Source organism: Phascolarctos cinereus, unplaced genomic scaffold, assembly GCF_003287225.1.
Source record: "Phascolarctos cinereus isolate Bilbo 61053 unplaced genomic scaffold, phaCin_HiC Scaffold_4;HRSCAF=312, whole genome shotgun sequence".
In the NCBI taxonomy this organism is placed as follows: Eukaryota; Metazoa; Chordata; class Mammalia; order Diprotodontia; family Phascolarctidae; genus Phascolarctos; species Phascolarctos cinereus.
Genome location: NW_027555847.1, coordinates 684040164 through 684059772, shown reverse-complemented (window position 1 = coordinate 684059772; position 19609 = coordinate 684040164). Strand labels below are relative to the sequence as shown.

The following is a 19609-nucleotide window of genomic DNA, read 5'->3' as shown; positions in this document are numbered from 1 at the left end:
GTGTTTGGGGCGACTTCTCTGTCAGCATGTGTTAATAATAGCACAAGGCATGAAAGTCCAGAGTTTGGCCAAAGTTGGAACACGATTGTGGATGGAAGTGGTGAGAAATTACGTCTAGCCACCTCCCTACTATTATGATTTTAAGGGTATTTTTTTCCCAAATGTCCGACAGGTTTGAATATAGACTGCTATTTATTCCCAGTGTTGGTCTCAGTTTCCTCATTGGTGATATTATTGGGCTAGATGACTTCCCTGCTTACTTCCAGTTCTAAAACTATGAAACTACCTTCATACAGAGGGGAGAAAAGAGGGGGAAACTTTACACCAACAAAATTTTACTGTAGATCGCTTTTTCCAATAGAATCTGTTTTGTGCTTGTCACTAACCCTGTTTTTTTCTGGTATCTGACTACTGCAGATGATTCTTTCTACAGGAAACTTCAAATAATTTGCCACCCTCTTTTCTAATTACTGGACAGATGAGAGATATGTACATCATTCCAGATTTATTGGTTACATGCAACTCTAACTGAACCAACAGACTTGGCTCCTTAACCACTGAAAATCAACACAAAATGTTTCTTCGCTTACCACCACTTTGTTCAACAGTTACTAAACACTCAATCTCTATGACAATATTCTAAGACGAATACTTTTTTAAAAAATGTGTTTGTCCCCATTTCAGGAACCAGCTTGGTCACTTCCTGAGGGCAATCAGCCCAACGTAGAACTGACACACTCTGCTTTTCAGGGCGATGGGGAGACTGGGGTACACATAGGAGAACAGGCTGCTGTCACTAAGCAGCTTCCTGGCCTGCGAGCAGGGCGTTTTCCCAGACTGCTCTGTGAAAATGACTTGACTTCCTTGAAGGCTCTGTGTGACCATTCAGGGCCCGCGGCTTCTATACATCCACGTACAACACTAAGCCTGGCTGCCCCAGGCAAACCCCAAGAGAACTCATCTGCTTTAGAGAAACACGTTAACCTTGGGTGGGGTCCATGATAATCAGAGGAGCTGTGAGCCCCCGCAAGGCCTGGGCCTACACATGGAACCATGCACCAAGCTGCCATAACCACGCGCTGCCCCCTCGACAACCAAGTTCATTTTCTTCACCATGTCAATTTCAGAATGAGGAGGTTTTAAAGTAATAACCCAACAGTTTGCCAACAAAAACTCCATTTCGTTACATGGGCCCACATTCCCTTCATTCTCGATATGCTGCTGCCTTCCGGCCAGCTGCCGATTGGTGGAGACACCAGCACTTCAACATTCTGCCTGTGTGATAAGAAAGGCCCCCGCTAGTAGGGCATCCACTGTAACAATCTAGAAGACAAAGGATTCCAGAAGACAGTAACTTATTGCACTCTCAATTTTGCTAAATTTTTTTAGATTTAGCATCTTCATCAATGATCAGGAAAACATCCCAATCCTGGGTTCACTATGAACCAACATGATTTGCTTTGGGAATCTGTATCACACCCAGCAAAGCCTCAGAAGTGGAGACGAGCTTAAGGCGCCTTTTCTGAAGACGGACAGTACTGACTGCTGCCAACCTGGGACAGCCAAGAAGGTGGGCTGCTAGGATCACCTCCCCCAGAACGGATATATTCCCTAAGTTCGCCTCTGGGGCCTTGAAACCACGTTAATAGCTTTAAGGGCCCAATACACTCCAGCTCTAGGTCCACCCTTCCAGCTCATGCATAGCACAGAGAAGCCCAGGACCCTAGGATAGCTGGTTTGCTGGCTTGTCACCTAGCTGCTTTCTGAAACTGCAACTACTGGCCACAGCTCTGTAAAAACAGATTGAAAATAGATTTCTCTTACCCAAATGGTGTCCTATTATTTAGAACAGATCCTTAGTTCATTTATGGTTCAACTTCCAATTGAAACTTTTTCTAAAAAAGAGATTAAAAACTTAACCAAGAATCACTGTAAATTCACCAAAAAGAGCATGTTATGGTGGATGGCAACCCATCCATAGATTTGGAATTGATACGCCCAGGCCATGTTCAAGTCCATAGTGGTTATGCCTGAAAAACAGAAAAACGAGTGCCAATGCTGTCACAATGAGCCCTCTGGAGCTCCCGGTGAACACTGAAAACCTGGCTTCATCTGAAGCAGATGTCCCTGTGGAGATGACGGGAGATGCCAGCCAGCACTGGGGCTCTGTTGCTCTGTTGTCTCCATGGAGATCCTTTCCCAGAGGATGGCCTCGGGTGCACCCTAGACTACAGAAGTTCAGAAAAAGATCACATCTTCCTTATTGGCTTCGTCTTCAGAGGGGTGTCGCGTGGGTAGGTGGGCTGGGGGGGAGAGGATGGGAGTGCTGTTTGGCCTGAATGCATTTCCTGGGCCGAGAGGAGAGATCTCCGATGGCGGGATGTCTGCTGGGAAACATGCCTCTGAAAAACACAAGATCCAGGCGACCCCAAGTCAACAGTCACATCCCATTCTAGCAGATTCCCCACAAAACATCCGTCAGCCCCTCCCTGCCCAAGGCCTTACCCGGAGGTACGATAACACTCTGGCTTGTCAGGACAGGACTCGGGGCCTGGTGGGTTTTTATAGTGTTTTCTTCTTTGCCCATAAACTTGTTGATCATCAGCTGCTGTTTTAGGTCAAAGGAGGCTGAAAAAAAGGAGAGGGATTTCCAATGACTGTCTTTTAGATTGTCCCCACCCTCCCTACTCCCAAGTCTAGGGATCTATGAAGGGCTGCCAGTCTCTAGACAGGAACCCTTCAGAAGACAATGGGAAACAATGGGGGTTTTCATTTCTTCCACCTCTGTTGACACACAAGCAGACCAGAGACATTGTCGCACGGCCCCAGGCAAAGCCAAGAGGCACCTAACCTCTCAGAAGCCTCTCTTGAATCTAAGTCTCCATCTCAAATTCACATGAAGACAAAGAATAACATTTGTAGACCCCCTGGTCCATCGCCAATCACTGAAGAGTTTTGTGTTGGAACAAGCACAGGTGGTTGTTCTAGACCTTATACACCTGATCCACGTGGGGCAGCATCCCCGCCCTCACTTTCCTTATCACAAATGGCACTGTTTGCTAACACTCTACCTTATGAAAATCTCCAATAGGGAGACAGAAGCCTTAGGACCCGGGCAGTGCGATGCCCAAACAAGGCAGGAAGAAGAACCAGGGCTTCCCTCCTCATTGTGTCTCATTTCTCAGCTCCTGCATCAGAAGCTAAAGAGCTACCTGGCTTCTGACTCGGGGCAAATTCAGTACAACCTTTGCGCTTTTTCATCTGTGAGCAGTCTTCTGTTCTTTGCCATAACTGCAGCCAGGTCTGTTTTGGGGAGCCATGCAATAAAGCACTGCAGCCGCCCAACCACAATTACTCAAGACTGAACCACACCCCAGCAGCTGAGAGGCGTCACTCTCTCTCTGTGGGCCACGCTGCAAGGCTCCCCAAGACCACACATCTGGAGCATGGCTAAAAAGGACTTTTAAGAAGATGTTTTCAGAAAGTGGCCAGCTTTGTGGCTTTGCTGTTGTCTCTCAATGGCAGAGATGACAGCCTTGAATTGTCTTCTCAGCAGCAAATACAGCTTGTGCTTCTATTTTTGCAACTGTAAAAGCCTTTTAGGGCTGGCTTCCAACCCAGCCCTCACCCCAAGACTTAGGGCAGCTCATTTGAGACGTCCCTACTCCCCCTGCTTTTTAATGACCGAGACAGAGAAAAAAGACGTCTCTAAATAGGTGACTTCAGGAGGCTCACTGGGTTCCATAGGTTCCGCTTTCTTTTCAAAGAATGAGCGCTTCAATTTATTACTGATCAAGGTTCCTGATGAATTGTATTCATCAATAGCAATGACTTTCAACCCCTCTCCCTGCTACTTCTCCTCTGCCCCAGGAAAGTGGCCAATGTGCCTTGTACCAGGACTCTCAGGTCTGGTGTGGAAAGAGGTACTAGGCATTAGTCATCAGAGGGGGTCACCAACAGGGGAGCCCGACCCAGCCCAAGGCTGCCTGGACTGTCCAAAGGGCTCCCTGAGAGCACCCAAGAGGGGGTACCAGTGCAGACACTAACTGGAGCTGTCAGACCGCTGGGAGGCTCTGCTCTTCCCTCCCTTCTCCTTGCTGCCTTTGGTAAGCACTGCCAGCTTGGTGGGGATCTGCTGCTGGACAGAGGCTTGCTTCTGGATCTGGCTGGTGGCGCTCAGAAGCTGAATGGGCACGTCGCTCTTCACCGGGCGGCCCTCTGCCGCTGTGCTGTCGCGACGAGCCACGTCTGGACGCTCCGCGTGATCAGAGCTGGACAACAGGGTGCTGGTCCTCCCTAAGGACTTGGCTAGCTGCACGGCCCCCTCGAGGCCTTCACCATTGAAACTAGAGGAGGTGCTCAGGGCGTGGCCCTAGAAGAGAAAACCATATTCAGCTTTGACTCCGCTCATTCGATCCAGCAGGGCCAGCCCTGCTCCATCCCCCCTCCACCACCACCACCAAGTTTCCTTGAGCATTTTTCTGTTTAAGCACATCAGGAAACTCTGCCTCAAGGCAGAGCCCATGCTTCCCTGATGATGGGCAGGAACCAGGACTTGTATCCTTCGGTATCTAGACACTCAAATATTTTGGACAAGTGAATAATTGGGGTTTTTCAGGGCATTCAGGTTATACCCTGGTTCACTTCAATAACTGTTTTATTCTAACAAAATTCAAGACTGCGATTCATTTTCCAATTCCCTTAACACGTAGGACTTCTTTCTTGACCCAATTTCAATCATGAAATCACACTGATTCTGGAGCCAGGAGGGACCTTATCAAATGAATCTCTTCACCAACATCTCTGCCCAATGACAAAATGCTAGAACACATTGATTTGATGGTTAACGTACATCTAGAAAAGCAAAGTGTGGTCACAAAGAAGCAGTCTGGCAGATCCCCATCAAGCCTGCTCTGCTCATGGAAAGGAAGAAAGGTGGGCAATCTCATCTTCTGGCATTCGTGCAGCTCCACTCACAGCAGACTAAAGCTTATTTCCTTCTTTTCCATGGTTACTAAACTGATAAAGCAAGGGAATGTTGCAGCTGCAGTCTGACTACATAAATAGCAAAGCAAATGACGACACAAGTAGATGGATTCAGAAATGGTTGAATGGCCAGGCCCAAAGAGTTTGCTGGAAGCTGGTTTCCAGTGGTATGGCCCAAGGATGTGTGTTATTTAACATTTTGATCGACTTGAATAAAATCACATCAGATACGCATAGGACAAAAAGCTGGGAGGACTGGCTAACACACTGGAAGATGGGAAGGATGAAAAAAACTACCCTCACCCAAAGCTCCATGAGCCAACAAGGGGAGCTGGGAAACAAAAAAAGCTCACAATGAGTGTCTCCATCCTGAATGTGGGCAATCAGCCTTTTAAAAAAATCTATGGACTTTGAAGTTTGGAATTTCCCAATAGATTCAGTTTTAATTACATTCCCCTATCAAACTAGTTCCATTGCCAAAGCCAGAAGTCCTGTTTCTGATCAGAAAAAAACAGCTCAATTTTCAGCCAAAGGCTAATACAAAGAACTCCCTCTTTCCCAGGTCTTTTCAAAACCAAGCCCTCCAAAAGAACATGGCTGCCTCACCTCTGCCCCTTCGGAAGGTAATGAGCCAGGCACAGTATTCTGTTTCTTCCATTTTTTAGAAGTTCGAGCCGCTCCTTTTCCTTCTCCACAGCTCGCTGGGACTCACGAAGCCTCTCCAGGTCATGCTGGTAGGCCTCCCGCTGCCGTTCCAGCTCCTCTTTGTCCTGGGTCAACTGCTCCCGCAGCTGCTGGGACTCATTCTCTCGCTCCCGCAGCCGGGCCTCCATGTGCTCCAGCTCTTTCTGCTGCCGGCTGCGCTCTCGCTCCCAGCGCTGCTGTTCCTGTTGAAGCTGGTTCTGGAGTTTCTGTACATTGGCCAGCTCTTCTCTCTGCTTCTCAAAGTCCCTCTCTTTCTCCTGTTCTAACAGGAAGTTTCCACGTGTTGACTGCAGTCTGTATTGCTTTTCTCTCCAGAACCATGGCCATCTGCATTTCAATGTAGCTGTCCTGCTCAGCAATCACTGCCTGAAAGACCCAGCACAAAGCACTGTCAGGGAGCATCAGGACCGGGGTGGGGAGGGGTGTCTCTGTTCAACAAAGCACGGTTTCTGTCACCAGTAAATCAAAAAAGTATTTAAAACTATGTCCTCTCTTGGACTACAAGTTATAGAAAAACAAGTGGTTGATTTATTTTCTAAATATCTGTGTTTTACCTGAAGGTTGAGAAGCAACTGGGATAATGTCTGTGTTGTCTGTACAAGCTGAGAAGAAAAAGAAAAGAAAGGTTTTTAGAAGAAAACGTCACTGGCTTGAATCTGTATTTACGTGGGGAAGTAGAAACAACAATGAACATTTATCAAGTACCTACTGTGTACAGGGCATTGTGATAGGTGACTCCTTATGGAGCTAAGAGTCTAGCAGAAAAGAACTGGAAATTGAGGGAATGCCCATCAACTGGGGAACAGCTGAACAAGTTGTAGTATATGAATGTAATGGAATACTATCGTGCTATAAGAAACGAGGAGCAGGTGGACTTCAGAAAACCTGGAAAGACTTGGGTGGACTGATGCTGAGTGAAGTGAGCAGAACCAGGAGAACGTTGTATACAGTAACAGCCATGTTGTGCAATGACTAACTTTGACAGACTTAACCCTTCTCAGCAATGCAAGGATCTCCAAAAGCCTCATGATAGAAAATGCTATCCACATCCAAAGAGAGAACTATGGAGTTGGAATGCAGACAGAAGCATACTATTTACTATTTTTTTTCTTCTGTTGTGTTTTGTTTCCTCTTTCTGGTGATTCCTCCTATTGGTTCTAACTCTTCCTTACAACATCACTAATGTGGGGGCAGCTAGGCGGCGCAGTGGATAGAGCACCGGCCCTGGATTCAGGAGGACCTGAGTTCAAATCCGGCCTCAGACACATAACACTTACTAGCTGTGTGACCCTGGGCAAGCCACTTAACCCCACTGCCTAGCAAAAAAACACAACAAAAACAAAAAAACCCCAACATCACTAATGTGAGAATATGTTTAACAGGAATGTACATGTACAGCCTATATCAGATTGGACTCTCTCTTGGGGAGAGAGGTGGGGAGGGAGGGGGAGAAAATTTACAATTCAAAAGCTTATGGAAGCGATTGTTGATCAATCAAAATAAATTAATAATAATTAAAAAAAGAGTCTAGCAGAGGGAGAAGACATCCACTGCCCCATTACAGTCTAAATGCCTTTGGTGATATGGGGAGGCCATTACTGACCAAAGGAATCAGGGAAGGTGCATGAAAGAGGTGGCAACTGACTTGGGCTTTAAAGGAAAAAGGCATTCAACAGGCGAGAGGAAGAGGGGAAGCATTCTAGGCACAAGAAAGTAGAGCCACAGATCTGAGGGAGCAAATGCGTGTTTTCAGGTGAGACTCAAGTCCAGTTTCAATGAGAAATAAGAGTGTGTGGAAAAAAGGAATACAAACTAAACTGGGAAGACAGAATGGTGGGGGCCTTGCCTACTGGGCAGAGGGGCTGGAGCTGACTGCAGCCAGAGCTAGGAGATCTAGGCCTAAGAAGATGTCCCTGGCATATGGAAAAAGGATGGGGGATGAGGGGGTGGGAAGCAGTAGCTCAGGCAGGTGATAATAAGGACTTGCACTAACTAGGGTGATGGCAGTGGAAGTACAGATGAGGGATGATGCAGAATATGGTGCGTCGGTGGCGATGGAATTGACAGGCTTTATAAGTGAGATACAAGAGGTGACGATGATTACAAAAATGGGAAACTGAGTGAACAGACGCACCAAACACAAACAGTGACAGCAGGAGGAAGAAGTTTAAGTTTGGTTTAGTACATCCTGGTAGAGAGGTCGTAACAAGCAGTTTTTAAACCTCTTTTTTAAATTAACGAGCATTTATTTTTTCTTTCCCACTCTCCCACCCTACATTTAGAAAGAAAGGAAGGAAGGAAGGAAGACTAAAGCCTTATAATAAACAGGAACAGTGAAGCAAGGGGCAGCCTAAGGCGGTGCAGTGGAAAGAGCTATGGCTCTGGAGTCAGGAAGATTCATTTCCCTGAATTCAAATCTGGCCTCAGATACTTACTAGCTGTGTGACCCTGGGTAAGTCATTTTACACTGTTTGCCTCAGTTTCCTCATCTATATAACGAGCTGGAGGAAGAAATGGCAAACCATTCCAGTGTCTCTGCCAAGAAAACCCCAAATGGGGGCATGAAGAGTTGGACACGACTGAAAAACAACTGAACGACAACACAGCGAAGCAAAGCAAATCCCCACACTGACTATGTCCAGAATGCCCGTCTCATTCTGCACCTCTGTGTCAGGAGACGAAATGAACACTGGAGTGCAGAAGAGAGGTCGGGGTGAGAGAAGTAAAGGTACAGAAGCTGTGGGCACAGACAGGCGTTAAAGTCCTGAGATTAAAAAGACTCTTAAAGGAGAGAGTATAAAGAGAGAAAAAGAGGGCCAAGCGCAGGCTTTTATGTGAATATTCACTTCAGCAGCTCAGAAATGAAGACCAGGATGCAGGTGGACCCCGACCAAAAAGCAGCCTCACAGGAAGGAGTGATAAAACTACAGAAAAGGCAAGAAGGCTAAAGATGAAAAAAACCTTCACTAGATTTGTCAGTGAGGGGGCGGTGACCTCTGAGACAGCAGCTTCACCAGGCCTGGAGCCTGATCACAAAGGGCTGGGCCTGGCCCTTACAGAAGCATGTGGGTAAGTTCTGTGCTGCGATGAACTGAATACAGCAAGACTGTATTCAGGCCAACAGGACTGCTCCGGGTGCGTACCTCAGGCTCCATCATGCCTGGTGAGCTGTTGTTCCAATCCACTCGGGTAACCTCGTTCTGAAGGGAGAACCACACAAGGATACAAATTAGTTTCTATTACATAGAAAACAACATATAATCATATTGTTAATTAAAAAAAATGCAACATTATGCATAATATGTAATTATATTTAGTACAGCATATATTATTTTACAGTTAATAGTATAGATGATTGCATAGTTAATGATATCACATAATTTTAAGTTTATAATTAAGATGCATGGGGCAACTGAAAAAGTCCTAGACTGAATTGCTAAGGAACCGAGGCTTAGAAAGGCCAAGGCCCAAGGTCACACTGGCAGCCGGGCCTCCAGCTTTACAAGGCTTGGCGCCCTAGCCACAAGTCTGGACGTTGAGGGAGAGCCCCAAGAACACTAAACTCTCTCTGCTACCCCATCCTATTTCCTACATCTCACTGGTTCTTAAACTACCCCCCCACCTCCCCTGCCATTCAGTCCCCTTGCCCCCAGTGTGCTTTCTGGACTGTCTGCTTTCATCTTAAAGCCTTTCCCTGCTAACTCTTTCCATTGCGGGCACTCAGTGAGGCCAAGCCCCCTTCTGATGACACCACCACCATTCCTGGCTGCTTTTTCCACTATGGCTTGTAGGTTCACTCCCAGCAGGGGCGAGCGCTGATCTTGGTGGGGGAGTTTGCATGCTGTTTGCTCCCCATTTGCACGCTGTTGGACTCAATTTTATTTTTTTAAATCTATTTTATCCCCCTCCCCCCCATTACATGTTAAAACAATTTTTAGACAGCTGTTGGTATTTTCTTTGATTTATTTTTTAGGTTTTCAATTGCAAATTCTATTCTTCCCTCCCCAGGGACAGTAAGCAATCAGATATAGGTTATACATGCACAATCACATAAAATATTTCCATATTAGTCACTATGTACAAGAAGACTTAAATAAAAGAAAAAGAATGAAAGAAAGAAAGTGAAAAATAGCATGCTTCAGTCTGTATTCAAAGCATATTAGTCCTTTCTCTGCAGGCAGATAGTATGCTTCATCATTATAAACTCAATTTTAAAACACAGAGAATTAGAATGAAGAAAAACATACTGTCTGTGATCCTTCTTCAGAATCTCCTGAAAGGTCACCAAGCTGCGAGTCTGAGCTGGTAAAAGGATTTCTCCGGTCTTTAAACCAGGCATCACTATTGCAGACCTTTTTCTTAAAACTCGCATCTTAAAAAGACAAAAAAAAAAGTCCTAAGACAATCTCACTAGAATGTCACATAGACCAAATTTAATTTTGGAACCAGAAAAGACTAGCATTTGGAATTAGAAACAAACTTGCCAATTATCAGAGCAACCTTCAAGTTCCAAAATCGGTGATTAAGCAGTATTCTGACACCCAAGAGGGTGGGTTTAGTTCTTAGTGTCGAGTATCCGCTGGTTCTGTGTACAGGGGCAGGGGCTGAAGCTTCTGTGACTGAAGACAACAGCATGAACACCAGGAAGAGACCTGGCAAGACTGGCCAAGGCAGGAGAGTGGAGAAGCCAATGTGGGGTGGATCTGAGCATCTTTTTGGAAATAGCTCTAGGAAAGTCTACAGAACAAGGTACAAGGAAAGGTCTCTCCAGGTCGCTCATGCATGGCAGAGCTCTGCCGGATTTGCAGTGTTTCCAAAGAAGCCAGATAACACCACACTCAAAGAGCTTGGAGAATACCAGCAGAACAAATTAGGCTAAAAGATGACACTGATGTCGACTGGGCTGTCCAAATGCACCAAGACCGGAGCAGGAAGCATTACGTTCAAGTGAAGATGGGCTCCCTGACAACTCGCTTGGGGGAGGGGGAGGAGGACAGTATTCACTGGGGGCACTGTTTGAAGATCAAGTAGACAGAGTAACTTTGTCATCTGAAAAGGTGGAAAAGCTGTCCCTCGCCCTCTCAGTGTATCGGGCTGCTTACTTTTATTTGGGTTTGTGCTGCTGTCATAGCCCCCAGAGGTCTCTCCTCTCCGGGGTGACGAGGGATCATCCCCACTGCCGCCATCGTCACCTTGACAGCTGACGCTCCCCAGCTGTTTGTAGATCAGGTTCTGAATAGTCTCAACTAGAGAAAGGAAGAGAGAGAGCACAGAATTACTGCAGCCATATAACAAGGCGGTCAGACACCAGGAAAGAAAACACAGCACACCACACCACTTTGACACAGGGACTGCTGCCATGACAAACAAGATGCCAATGTCTAAACAGAAAGTTAAAGATATGCTGCGGGCTCTCTCATATGTTTCCCTTTGAAGATGACCACTAACTATCACTAAGGTCCATATGCTGAGCTGTGTTCAGAGCAGTGTTGACAGATTCGCACTGAATCAAGCCACGCTTTCTGGCCCAGCCCTTAAGAGTACACACTGGTGAGATGGCAGGCCAAGGTTGTGTCCATGAAAGAGACAAAAGCAAAATACTCTACAATGAAATCTGATCCAGGGATGTGCCTTCAACACAGCGCCAACAAGCGAGAGGTTTGGTCTATCAATGCAAGAAAGTTTCATTTTCTGCAATGTGCATTCAGAATCACCAAGGAGAAACAGATAGCAGCTTCCTCCACGAACACACGTGTGAAAGCATGCCCAAGGTCCAGCACTGTGCCCTGGTTTATCACTAGGACAGACCAGGTGGGTCTCTTCCACTCCTTAACTCAGGGCTTCATACATACAGTGGTGGTCAATGAATGTGGGATGAGTCAATGCGTGCAGCCTGGCGTATCAGTCTACAATATTCTGGATCTAGAACCACATACTCATAGATATGTGCCTCAGGTGAGTCACCGACCCTTTCTCTGTACCTCAGTTTCACCTTCTGTAAAATGAAGGGGTTGGGGGGCAGCTAGGTGGTGCAGTGGATAGAGAGTATTGGCCCGAAGTCAGGAGGACCCGAGTTCACATCTGGCCTCAGACCAAACACTTGACACTTACTAGCTGTGTGACCCTGGGCAAGTCACTTAACCCCAATTTGCATCCCCCCCAATCTAAAATGAAGGGGTTGGACTGGGTGGTCAATGAGTCCTTGCCAACCACTACATCCTATGGCTCTAAGGAATGTTTTCATAATCATGAGTGTCCCTGGCCACCATCTGGAAGGTCTTTTGCTACCTACCTTCAGATATTGCCGACTTCAGAATCATATCGCCTTGCAGGTTCTCTGAGGGTTCTCCCCCTCGGAAAAAGAATCTGGACTGCGAACCAGGAGGAAGATCTTCGAAGCTGTTAATCTCAGACATTTCCAAATAAATCTGCTGTTTCTCATTGAGACTTTGAGCAATCAGCTCATCTTTCTTGCTTAAACGCTCTAAGAAAAGGAGTACAGTTAAAAGGGTGTCAGTCTCTTCCACGTCGATTTATGATTTATACAACAGAAACCTCTCATTGCTGCTGGTCTTTGGGGCCAAAATGATTAAGCGCCACTATTAAAGTCACCTAGACTGGACTGGATTTTCCTGACAAGAAATGTTTCAGACACAATCATGAGACTGAGCTGGAATACCTTAAATTTTAAAAAGCATCACTTCTTTTAAAGTCTTTAGGATGCTCCAAAAGTTTAGCTTGTGTCCAGTTCTATTACCTGAGCTACCACAGGCCAGTCAAAGATCCATCTCTGAGAACAGCATATAACGGTGAAGGCCCAAAGAGCCCACTTGCGATTTAGGTCGGTGAGAACCACTTGCATGCTTATAGCTTGCTGCAGGATTTACAGAGCACTCCATTCACAATAACTCTGCCAAGTGTTATCATGCCTGGGGTTAGAGGCAGAGTAACTGAACTATCTGAAGCTGGACTCAAACCCAGGCCCCTGACTCTGTCTCCTTACACTGCACTGAGCCGCCTCCCCAAGAGGCAAAGGGTCCCTGGGCAGTACACAGATCTCAAGAATCCCTTCAGATGACAATGAAGCAGAAACGGCTATATCCAACGAGCTGTATTATCAACGCCGTCCTAGCTGGGAGGCGTTCAGGAGCTGTGGATTCAGCCCATGCGCGGCGCCCTCCCGACGTCCCCCACCTGATGTGCTCTGCTGGCCGGTCCCCAGGATGACCCCACTACGGCGCCCAGAGCACGGCCCTTCCACCTCGATCAGGGCCCGCTCCCCCAGCTCGCTGCAGAAGACGCCCAGCTCCAGAGAGGCCGCTCACAGCCCAAGGACACTGGCCTGGTCAGTGTGGATCATTTGGTGCTACAAAGGGTCCACCTCTGCTCTCAGCTGACCTCCACCTGTCCCTTCTGATTCCTGGCTTCTCTAACCCTCCTCTTTCTCCTTGCCTGCCCAACAAGATGCCTGAGGAGGATCCTGGGAAAGGACAATCATTTCCATTTTTCCCCCCTCACATACCGGATTGAAACCAAACCACAAGCCGTTGGCAACTCTAGACAGCACTGGATTTAGAGTCGGAAGATTTAGGTTCAAAGTGACCTCTGCCACAGACTTCCTGTGCCTCTTCACTTCTCCATGACTCAGTTTCCTCATCCATAAAATGAGGGGCCTGGACTAGATGTCTTCTAAGGTCTCTTCCAGCTCGAAACCCACAAACTTATGACTGATTCACAAATGATTTCGAGAGCTTAGGTCAAGGGTAAAACAAGGCAATGTCTAGATCTACAAGCATAGCACTGCCCCCTCCCCCCCAATGGTTTTCGGCTGACAGCAGCTGTCATGGGTGAGAGCTGCCTCCCTCCCAGTTCAGACTCTCCTGGTAGAATCTGCTCCCAGCCCCTTTACCTTGGAATTCTTTTAATTTTACAGCTCGGGCTTCAGCCATTTTTCTCTCTTCTTCGGCCTCACTGAACGGCTCTTCCTCCCCATCGGGGCAACTGAGGGAAGAAGGGAGGGACACTGCTGTGACTTGTCTTTGTGTTTTTCTCTGGATCATTCTCTGGTTTCTTAAAAAGGGACACTGCTCTTCTGAGGCATCTAACAGAGACAGGTGCTAAGAAGTTTTTTAACTGAATGAAACCTGTTTGTTCATCACTAGCTTAGGAAAAAAAGACAGAGGGAGCTGGAAGAAACAAACCAGCAGATATCTGTGGAGGACTCCATCTGCACAAAGCATGAGTTGAAAAGGAAAGCATATACACAACCTTCAACATCAGAGAGCTCACAGCTTAAGAAGGGGAGAGCACAAAGTACACAAGAGCACCCTCAACAGAAAGAAAAGTCAGTGAACATTTATCTGAAGGCTCTGTGCTAGGGATATCAACACTTAGCCTCAATCACATGCAACCCTGATGGACTGCTGGAATGAGAAAATGTGGACCGATTAGCCTAGGAAGCCTTCCTAGAAGCGGTGAGTTTCTAACAGAATGGTGAAACTATTTGGCAGAGAGAAAAGGAAAAGCATTCCAGAAAGAGGGAATAGGACTCAGAAAGTGCTCTAAGGAAGCAAGGTTTTTCTAGGACACAAAGTAGGCTTGCCTGCCCAGAGCTAGCTAAAAGCCAGGGCCGACATAACAGGACTGAAAGGGCCCCTGAGTAAAAGTGGACAGGAAGTGCAGTGGTGGAAAGACACAAGGCAAGGAGACACATGAGTTTAAAGGGAAATCAAGTTTGCAAACAACTTGTTGCTGTCATGAAGAACACTCCATCTAGAATATGGAAATCTGGAATCCATCGATGCCCAGGCCTCTGGACTTTTATGTAGGTAAAACTAGCAATGAATGCACAGGCTCTACAATCTGGCTGGAAAAATAGGAAGCCTTTTTAGGATCTCAAAGGCTTAACTATTGTCAAACACAGACTGCTCAGCTCTTCTCAAACTGATGGGGGACAGTGCGATCTGCTCTTCTGAGACAAGGGAATCCCTCCCCCTCCCCCAGGCTAGCCCCTCACAAAGGGGTGGAAGAGGGCAGAAAACTAACTCTCCTCACTGCACTACAGAACCCACATCGGCTCTTTAGCTTTTCGTGAAACAATCTCTAGGTGGTGCTACAAGAACTAAAAGACAGTTAACTTTCTTTTGGCCATGAAGGTAAAATACTCACTCTGAAGGGAGCAAATGCACAAATGGGAAAGAAAACCCTTCCAAAGTTTTATTTACCTTTCCACAGCTCTGCGAATCTGGGTCATCCATGAATTTCTCTCTTCTTTGGAGCAGGTATAAATTTCATACATTTCTGGTCCTTGCAGCGAGGCACTGATCAGAAACATTGCTTTTTCCTCATTTGCTACCTCCCTCACAATTAGCTTTTGTAATGAAATAACAGGTGGCTTTGAGTCCTGAAAAACAAAACCAGATGGGGGGGAGAGGTATAGTTTTTTTGCCTTCACCTTCTCACACAACTGAATATTCCTTCTCCCTACCAGCAGCAGCAGCAGCAGCTTACTTCAAGGGGGAAGGTGACCCTGTTCATTTTCAACACAAGAAAGAAACCTAATAGTTCACAGAAAAAAATGTCCCCGGCTTGGTGCAGACAAGGAGATGGCAGAGCAATGAAGGTTGACGTCATGGGAACGGGGACATTTTCACTGGTTAACACCATGTCACGCTGTCGTCCAAGAAGTGTTCAAAACCACTGGGACCAGTTTTTAGCTGTCTGTGTTTGGCCGCCCGCTCAAGCTGCCTCTGTTTCCTTGCTCCTTCACTGCTGACCCTGGGCAAGCAGTCTGTAGGAAAGCTCATCCTCAGAGCCCTCCCATCAGGCAGCTGTGCTCCTGACTCCCCTGAACCTCACCACCAAAGCCAGCAGCCTCTGCTCAAGCCCCTCTGATCACTTGGAAGCATCAGGTTCAATTCCATCCACCAAATGCTTACCAAGTTAATAAGTTGAACATTTATCAACACCTACTTGTTACTTTGTGCACGGCCCAAGAAGTAGGAATACTCTGCTCCTCAATCCCACTTACAGACCTAGGCCTACCCTCTGCTGGCTAAATTTAGCAGCCACCTTTCCTCCTCTGAGATTCACTCCGTCTGTCTCCACCCCTCATTCTCCACCCCGTTCAGATCCTTGTTGCCATCCCTTACCATGCTCCAGTTTATTTTTCTTTTCTTAAGGAGTCCAGTGTCTGGCTCCGTCTTCTCTCCACCCCAACTCTTGCCCTCACACTCAGGGACTTCAATATACCTACTGATATCCTTATGAAAAGCCTAGCCTCCACTCCCATTCCTCTGACCTGCATCCTTTTATACCTCGGTGACCCACACAGATGGAAACATGTTAGCTCTTACCAATATCCCTGTGACCTCCACAATCCTTAAGGCCGAAATTCTCTTCCCCGATTAAAGTCTCTTCTGCCTTCCTCCACTTAAACCATATTTAATGTGGCTTCCAGTCCTTAAGAGTTCTGACACAGTGGTTAACCAGTTCAACTACACACCAGCCTTTACTCTCAAAACCTTTGCTTGCCCTCTTGTTCTGCTGCCACTCAAAACTTGCCCCTGTGTTGACTGGGTCCACTACAAATTTGTTATCTATTCTCAACTGGGCCTCACTAATACAAGCCAATTGGACAAGTTTTATTCTCTCCAGTAAACTTTTAATTTTTAATTGACAAAACATACAGAACACCAACATGCTCAACTCAATCCTCAATGTAGATTACGGAAAAATCAAGAGACTGATAAACACTTAGAAACAGTGGCTCACATTGTTGCTTCCATTCCTCTCGTAGATCACTACTTCAGATCAGCCCCAAACTGCCAAGCTTCCCTTCACTCCTTCCTCTCTTGTACTCTACCACTCCAGCCTTCAGCCAGAAGTTTTGCTCTCCAGATTGGTGGCCCTTTCTTTGTCACTGCAACCTCTATCCAGTTTTGGAACCAAGAGGAAACCAACTGCTGTAGTTCCTAGATGGGGTGTGTCCTCATACTCTCCCAAAGCCTCATCCACCATCCCAGTAAATTTCTAGACCAAAGGATCTCTCCCAGGTCACTATTCCCAGAAGTGTTAAGTTTAAGGTATCTATGAGTCATCCAGTCTGAGATGTCCCCATGGGCAGCTGGAGACATGAGTATGGAGATCAGCAGTGAGGTTAGGACTGGATAAGTAGATTCAAGAAGTGTCAGCACAGAGGTGATAATTTAATCCAGGGGAGTTGATAAGATCACCAAATGAAACAGTACAGAGGGCCCAAGACAGAGCCCTAACACCCATGGTTAGGAGGCATGACCTGGATGAAGATCTAGCAAAGAAGACTGAGGGAGGAGCAGACAGACAGGAGAAGAACGAGGGGAAAGCAAAGAATATAAAGGAGGTGAAGATGATTGACAGTGACGGACAGTATCAAAGGCTGCAGAAAAGTCAAGAAAGAGGACTGAGAAAAGGCCATTGGATTTGATGACTAAGAGATCATCAGCAACATGGCAGAGGGCAGCTTCAGTGGAAAGATGAGGCTGGAAGTTAAGAAGCAGAGTTAAGAATCAAGTAAGAGGAGAGGAAGGGGAGGCAACTATGGTGGAGGGCTTTCTCAAAGTCAGCTATGAAAGAGAAGACAGAGAAAAGTCAAGAGCTAGCAGGAATGGATGGATGGATCAAGTGAAGATTTTCTGAGGATGGACATGTTTGTAGGAGGCAGGAAAGCTGCCAGCAGAAAAGGAGCAGTTGAAGATAAGCTGAGAGTGAGAACTGTGTGGAGGAGACAATTGTCTGGAGAAGACAGAATGGGATGGGAGTCACTTGTTTAAGTAGAGAGGTTTGCTTGGCAAGGAGAAGAGCCACTTAGTCAGTGAGGTGGTGCAATGGATAGAATACAAGGCCTGGAGTCAAGAAGACCCGAGTTCAAATTCGGCTTTAGACACCGCTATATGATTCTGGACAAGTCACTTAACCTGCTTGCCTCAGTTTCCTCAAGTGTAAAATGAGGATGATAGGCCATAGTAGACTCTTATATAAAGGCTTATTTCCCTTCTTCATCTCTTCCTGTGAAAAACAATGATTAAGATGGTAGCAGAAGGCCATCTGAGTGATATGAGATAAGGAACAGGAGAAAAGAGAAAGTTCTCTGGGAATGACCTCAAATTTTCAGCTGAATATTAATTTTTCAGCTAAATATCTCAGCTGAGGGAGGAAATAGAATTGATTAGGAAATACAAAAAGATGCCTATTGCAGTGAGGGCCCTATTTCTGTCAAAAGAACTACCAGTCTTCCATCTGCACTGGTTCAAAACCTCAGAGTAATCCTCAGCTCTTCAATCACTCCCATCCCCTATGTCTAATAGGCGGCCAAGTCTGGTCAATTTCACTCCATTTCTTACACCCACCCCTTTCTCCTTATTTATCCAGTTCCCACCTCAGTTCAGGCTCTCCATCGCCCTCACCTGGGTCACTGGGGTGGTCTCCTCAAGGGTCCCCCTACTTCTAATCATCCTCCACCCTGTTGTCAAAGAAGCCTCACCATTCAACAACTCCCCACTCAAAAATCTTCAGGAGATGCTAGTGCCTTGAGTGTACAATAAACTCCTCAACCTGGCACTCCAAGCCCTCACCCAGTGGGATCCACACTACTGCCTTTCCAGGCTCACTTCCTATCATTTCCCTTCTTCCCTTTCCCCACTATAGACAAGTTGGTCACTGGCTCTCACTCACAGGCTCTTCCACCTCCCAGCAAAAGCTCACTCCCTCCCCTCCTCCCTAGCTCTCTCTTCCTCCCCCCTCCTACAAGTGCCCCTAGAGAAGAGAAATTCCAGGAGCTCAGACACCATTTTATTTTTCTTGGTATCCCCAGCAATCTAGGAAATGGGTGCCTTGCTCAAAGGAGGCATTTAATAAATGTTTGTGGAAATGAACTTCTTGCTGGCATCATAAACTCAACCTCAATGGAGAAGCAGCAAAAGAAAAGAAAAAAGAAAAGAAAGCCAAGAATTTAGAGCAAAAGGAGTTGGGTTCAAATCCCAGCTACAACCCTTACTATCTGCATGACAACACTGGGCAAATCACTTCACCCTTCTGACTCGCACTTTCCTTCCTTACCAGAAACAGAAGTCTCTTCTAGCTCTCAATCCCAGGTATGACCAAAATCCAATTTATTATATTTTCCCCCAAACTACCTCCCACATCTGCTGTGTGACCTTGGGCAAGAATTTAACTTCTCTGGACCTCAGAGTCCACAATGAGGCAGGGTGGCCTAGATGGTCTCTGTGGCCAATGCCATCTTACAACCTAGGATCTCACATTTCCTTCTTACCTGCTTCTCTGGTGCTGTGTTCAAGAAGCAATGTGGTTAAATCAAAGATTAAAGCCCAGAGAGCATGTCTGAGAGAGCCAGGATGACCTGGGCCTTCAAGGGCCCTAGGTAAGGAAAAGCTGCCCCCTGCCCCCCACCCCCACTGGCAGCCCTTCAGCAGCATTCTGGTCCTGGAGAGTGACCTGGCTCATGAGGAGGTCATGTGCCTTACACAGGGCTCCCCAGGCAGCACTGACCATGAGGCCAGCTCTCTAACCTCTACCGAGGGTGGGGTTTAATGGGCTTCTCCACTGGAAGAATCACGTTAGATAAATATGAACTAAAGTAGAAATAGGATGGTGTGGGAAAGGCCAGTTCTTACTGAACAGGAAACTTACTACATAGTTAGACTATAACCTATAGAAGCTGATACAATTCTTGATGTAGGAATTGCTTTGAATCTTTGAGAAAGGTAATTGGCACCAGTTTAATCAGAAAACACCAAAACCCAAGTCTACCTGCTGCCTCCCCTCTTTTGCCCCCAATCTGCACAGCAAGTAACCAGGACTTTCAGGGCTATTCAGAAGGGCAGTACCAACCAGGAACTAGACTAACACTCACCAAAAGGGG

The 19609-nt window shown here is 46.6% G+C and overlaps 1 protein-coding gene across 1 annotated transcript in view; it reads right to left on the bottom strand.

Moving 5' to 3' along the window:
- Positions 1 to 490: 490 nt before the first annotated feature.
- ARHGEF18 (Rho/Rac guanine nucleotide exchange factor 18) overlaps positions 491 to 19609 on the bottom strand; it is a 101931-nt gene continuing 82812 nt past the window's right edge. Inside the window, 13 exon segments of the mRNA XM_078154247.1 lie at positions 491 to 2402; positions 2506 to 2628; positions 4048 to 4372; positions 5593 to 5654; positions 5657 to 6000; positions 6002 to 6057; positions 6246 to 6293; positions 8835 to 8891; positions 9939 to 10063; positions 10794 to 10937; positions 11984 to 12175; positions 13601 to 13692; positions 14916 to 15094. Of these exon segments, the coding sequence (XP_078010373.1) occupies positions 2239 to 2402; positions 2506 to 2628; positions 4048 to 4372; positions 5593 to 5654; positions 5657 to 6000; positions 6002 to 6057; positions 6246 to 6293; positions 8835 to 8891; positions 9939 to 10063; positions 10794 to 10937; positions 11984 to 12175; positions 13601 to 13692; positions 14916 to 15094 (1911 nt within the window). The 3' untranslated portion in view covers positions 491 to 2238.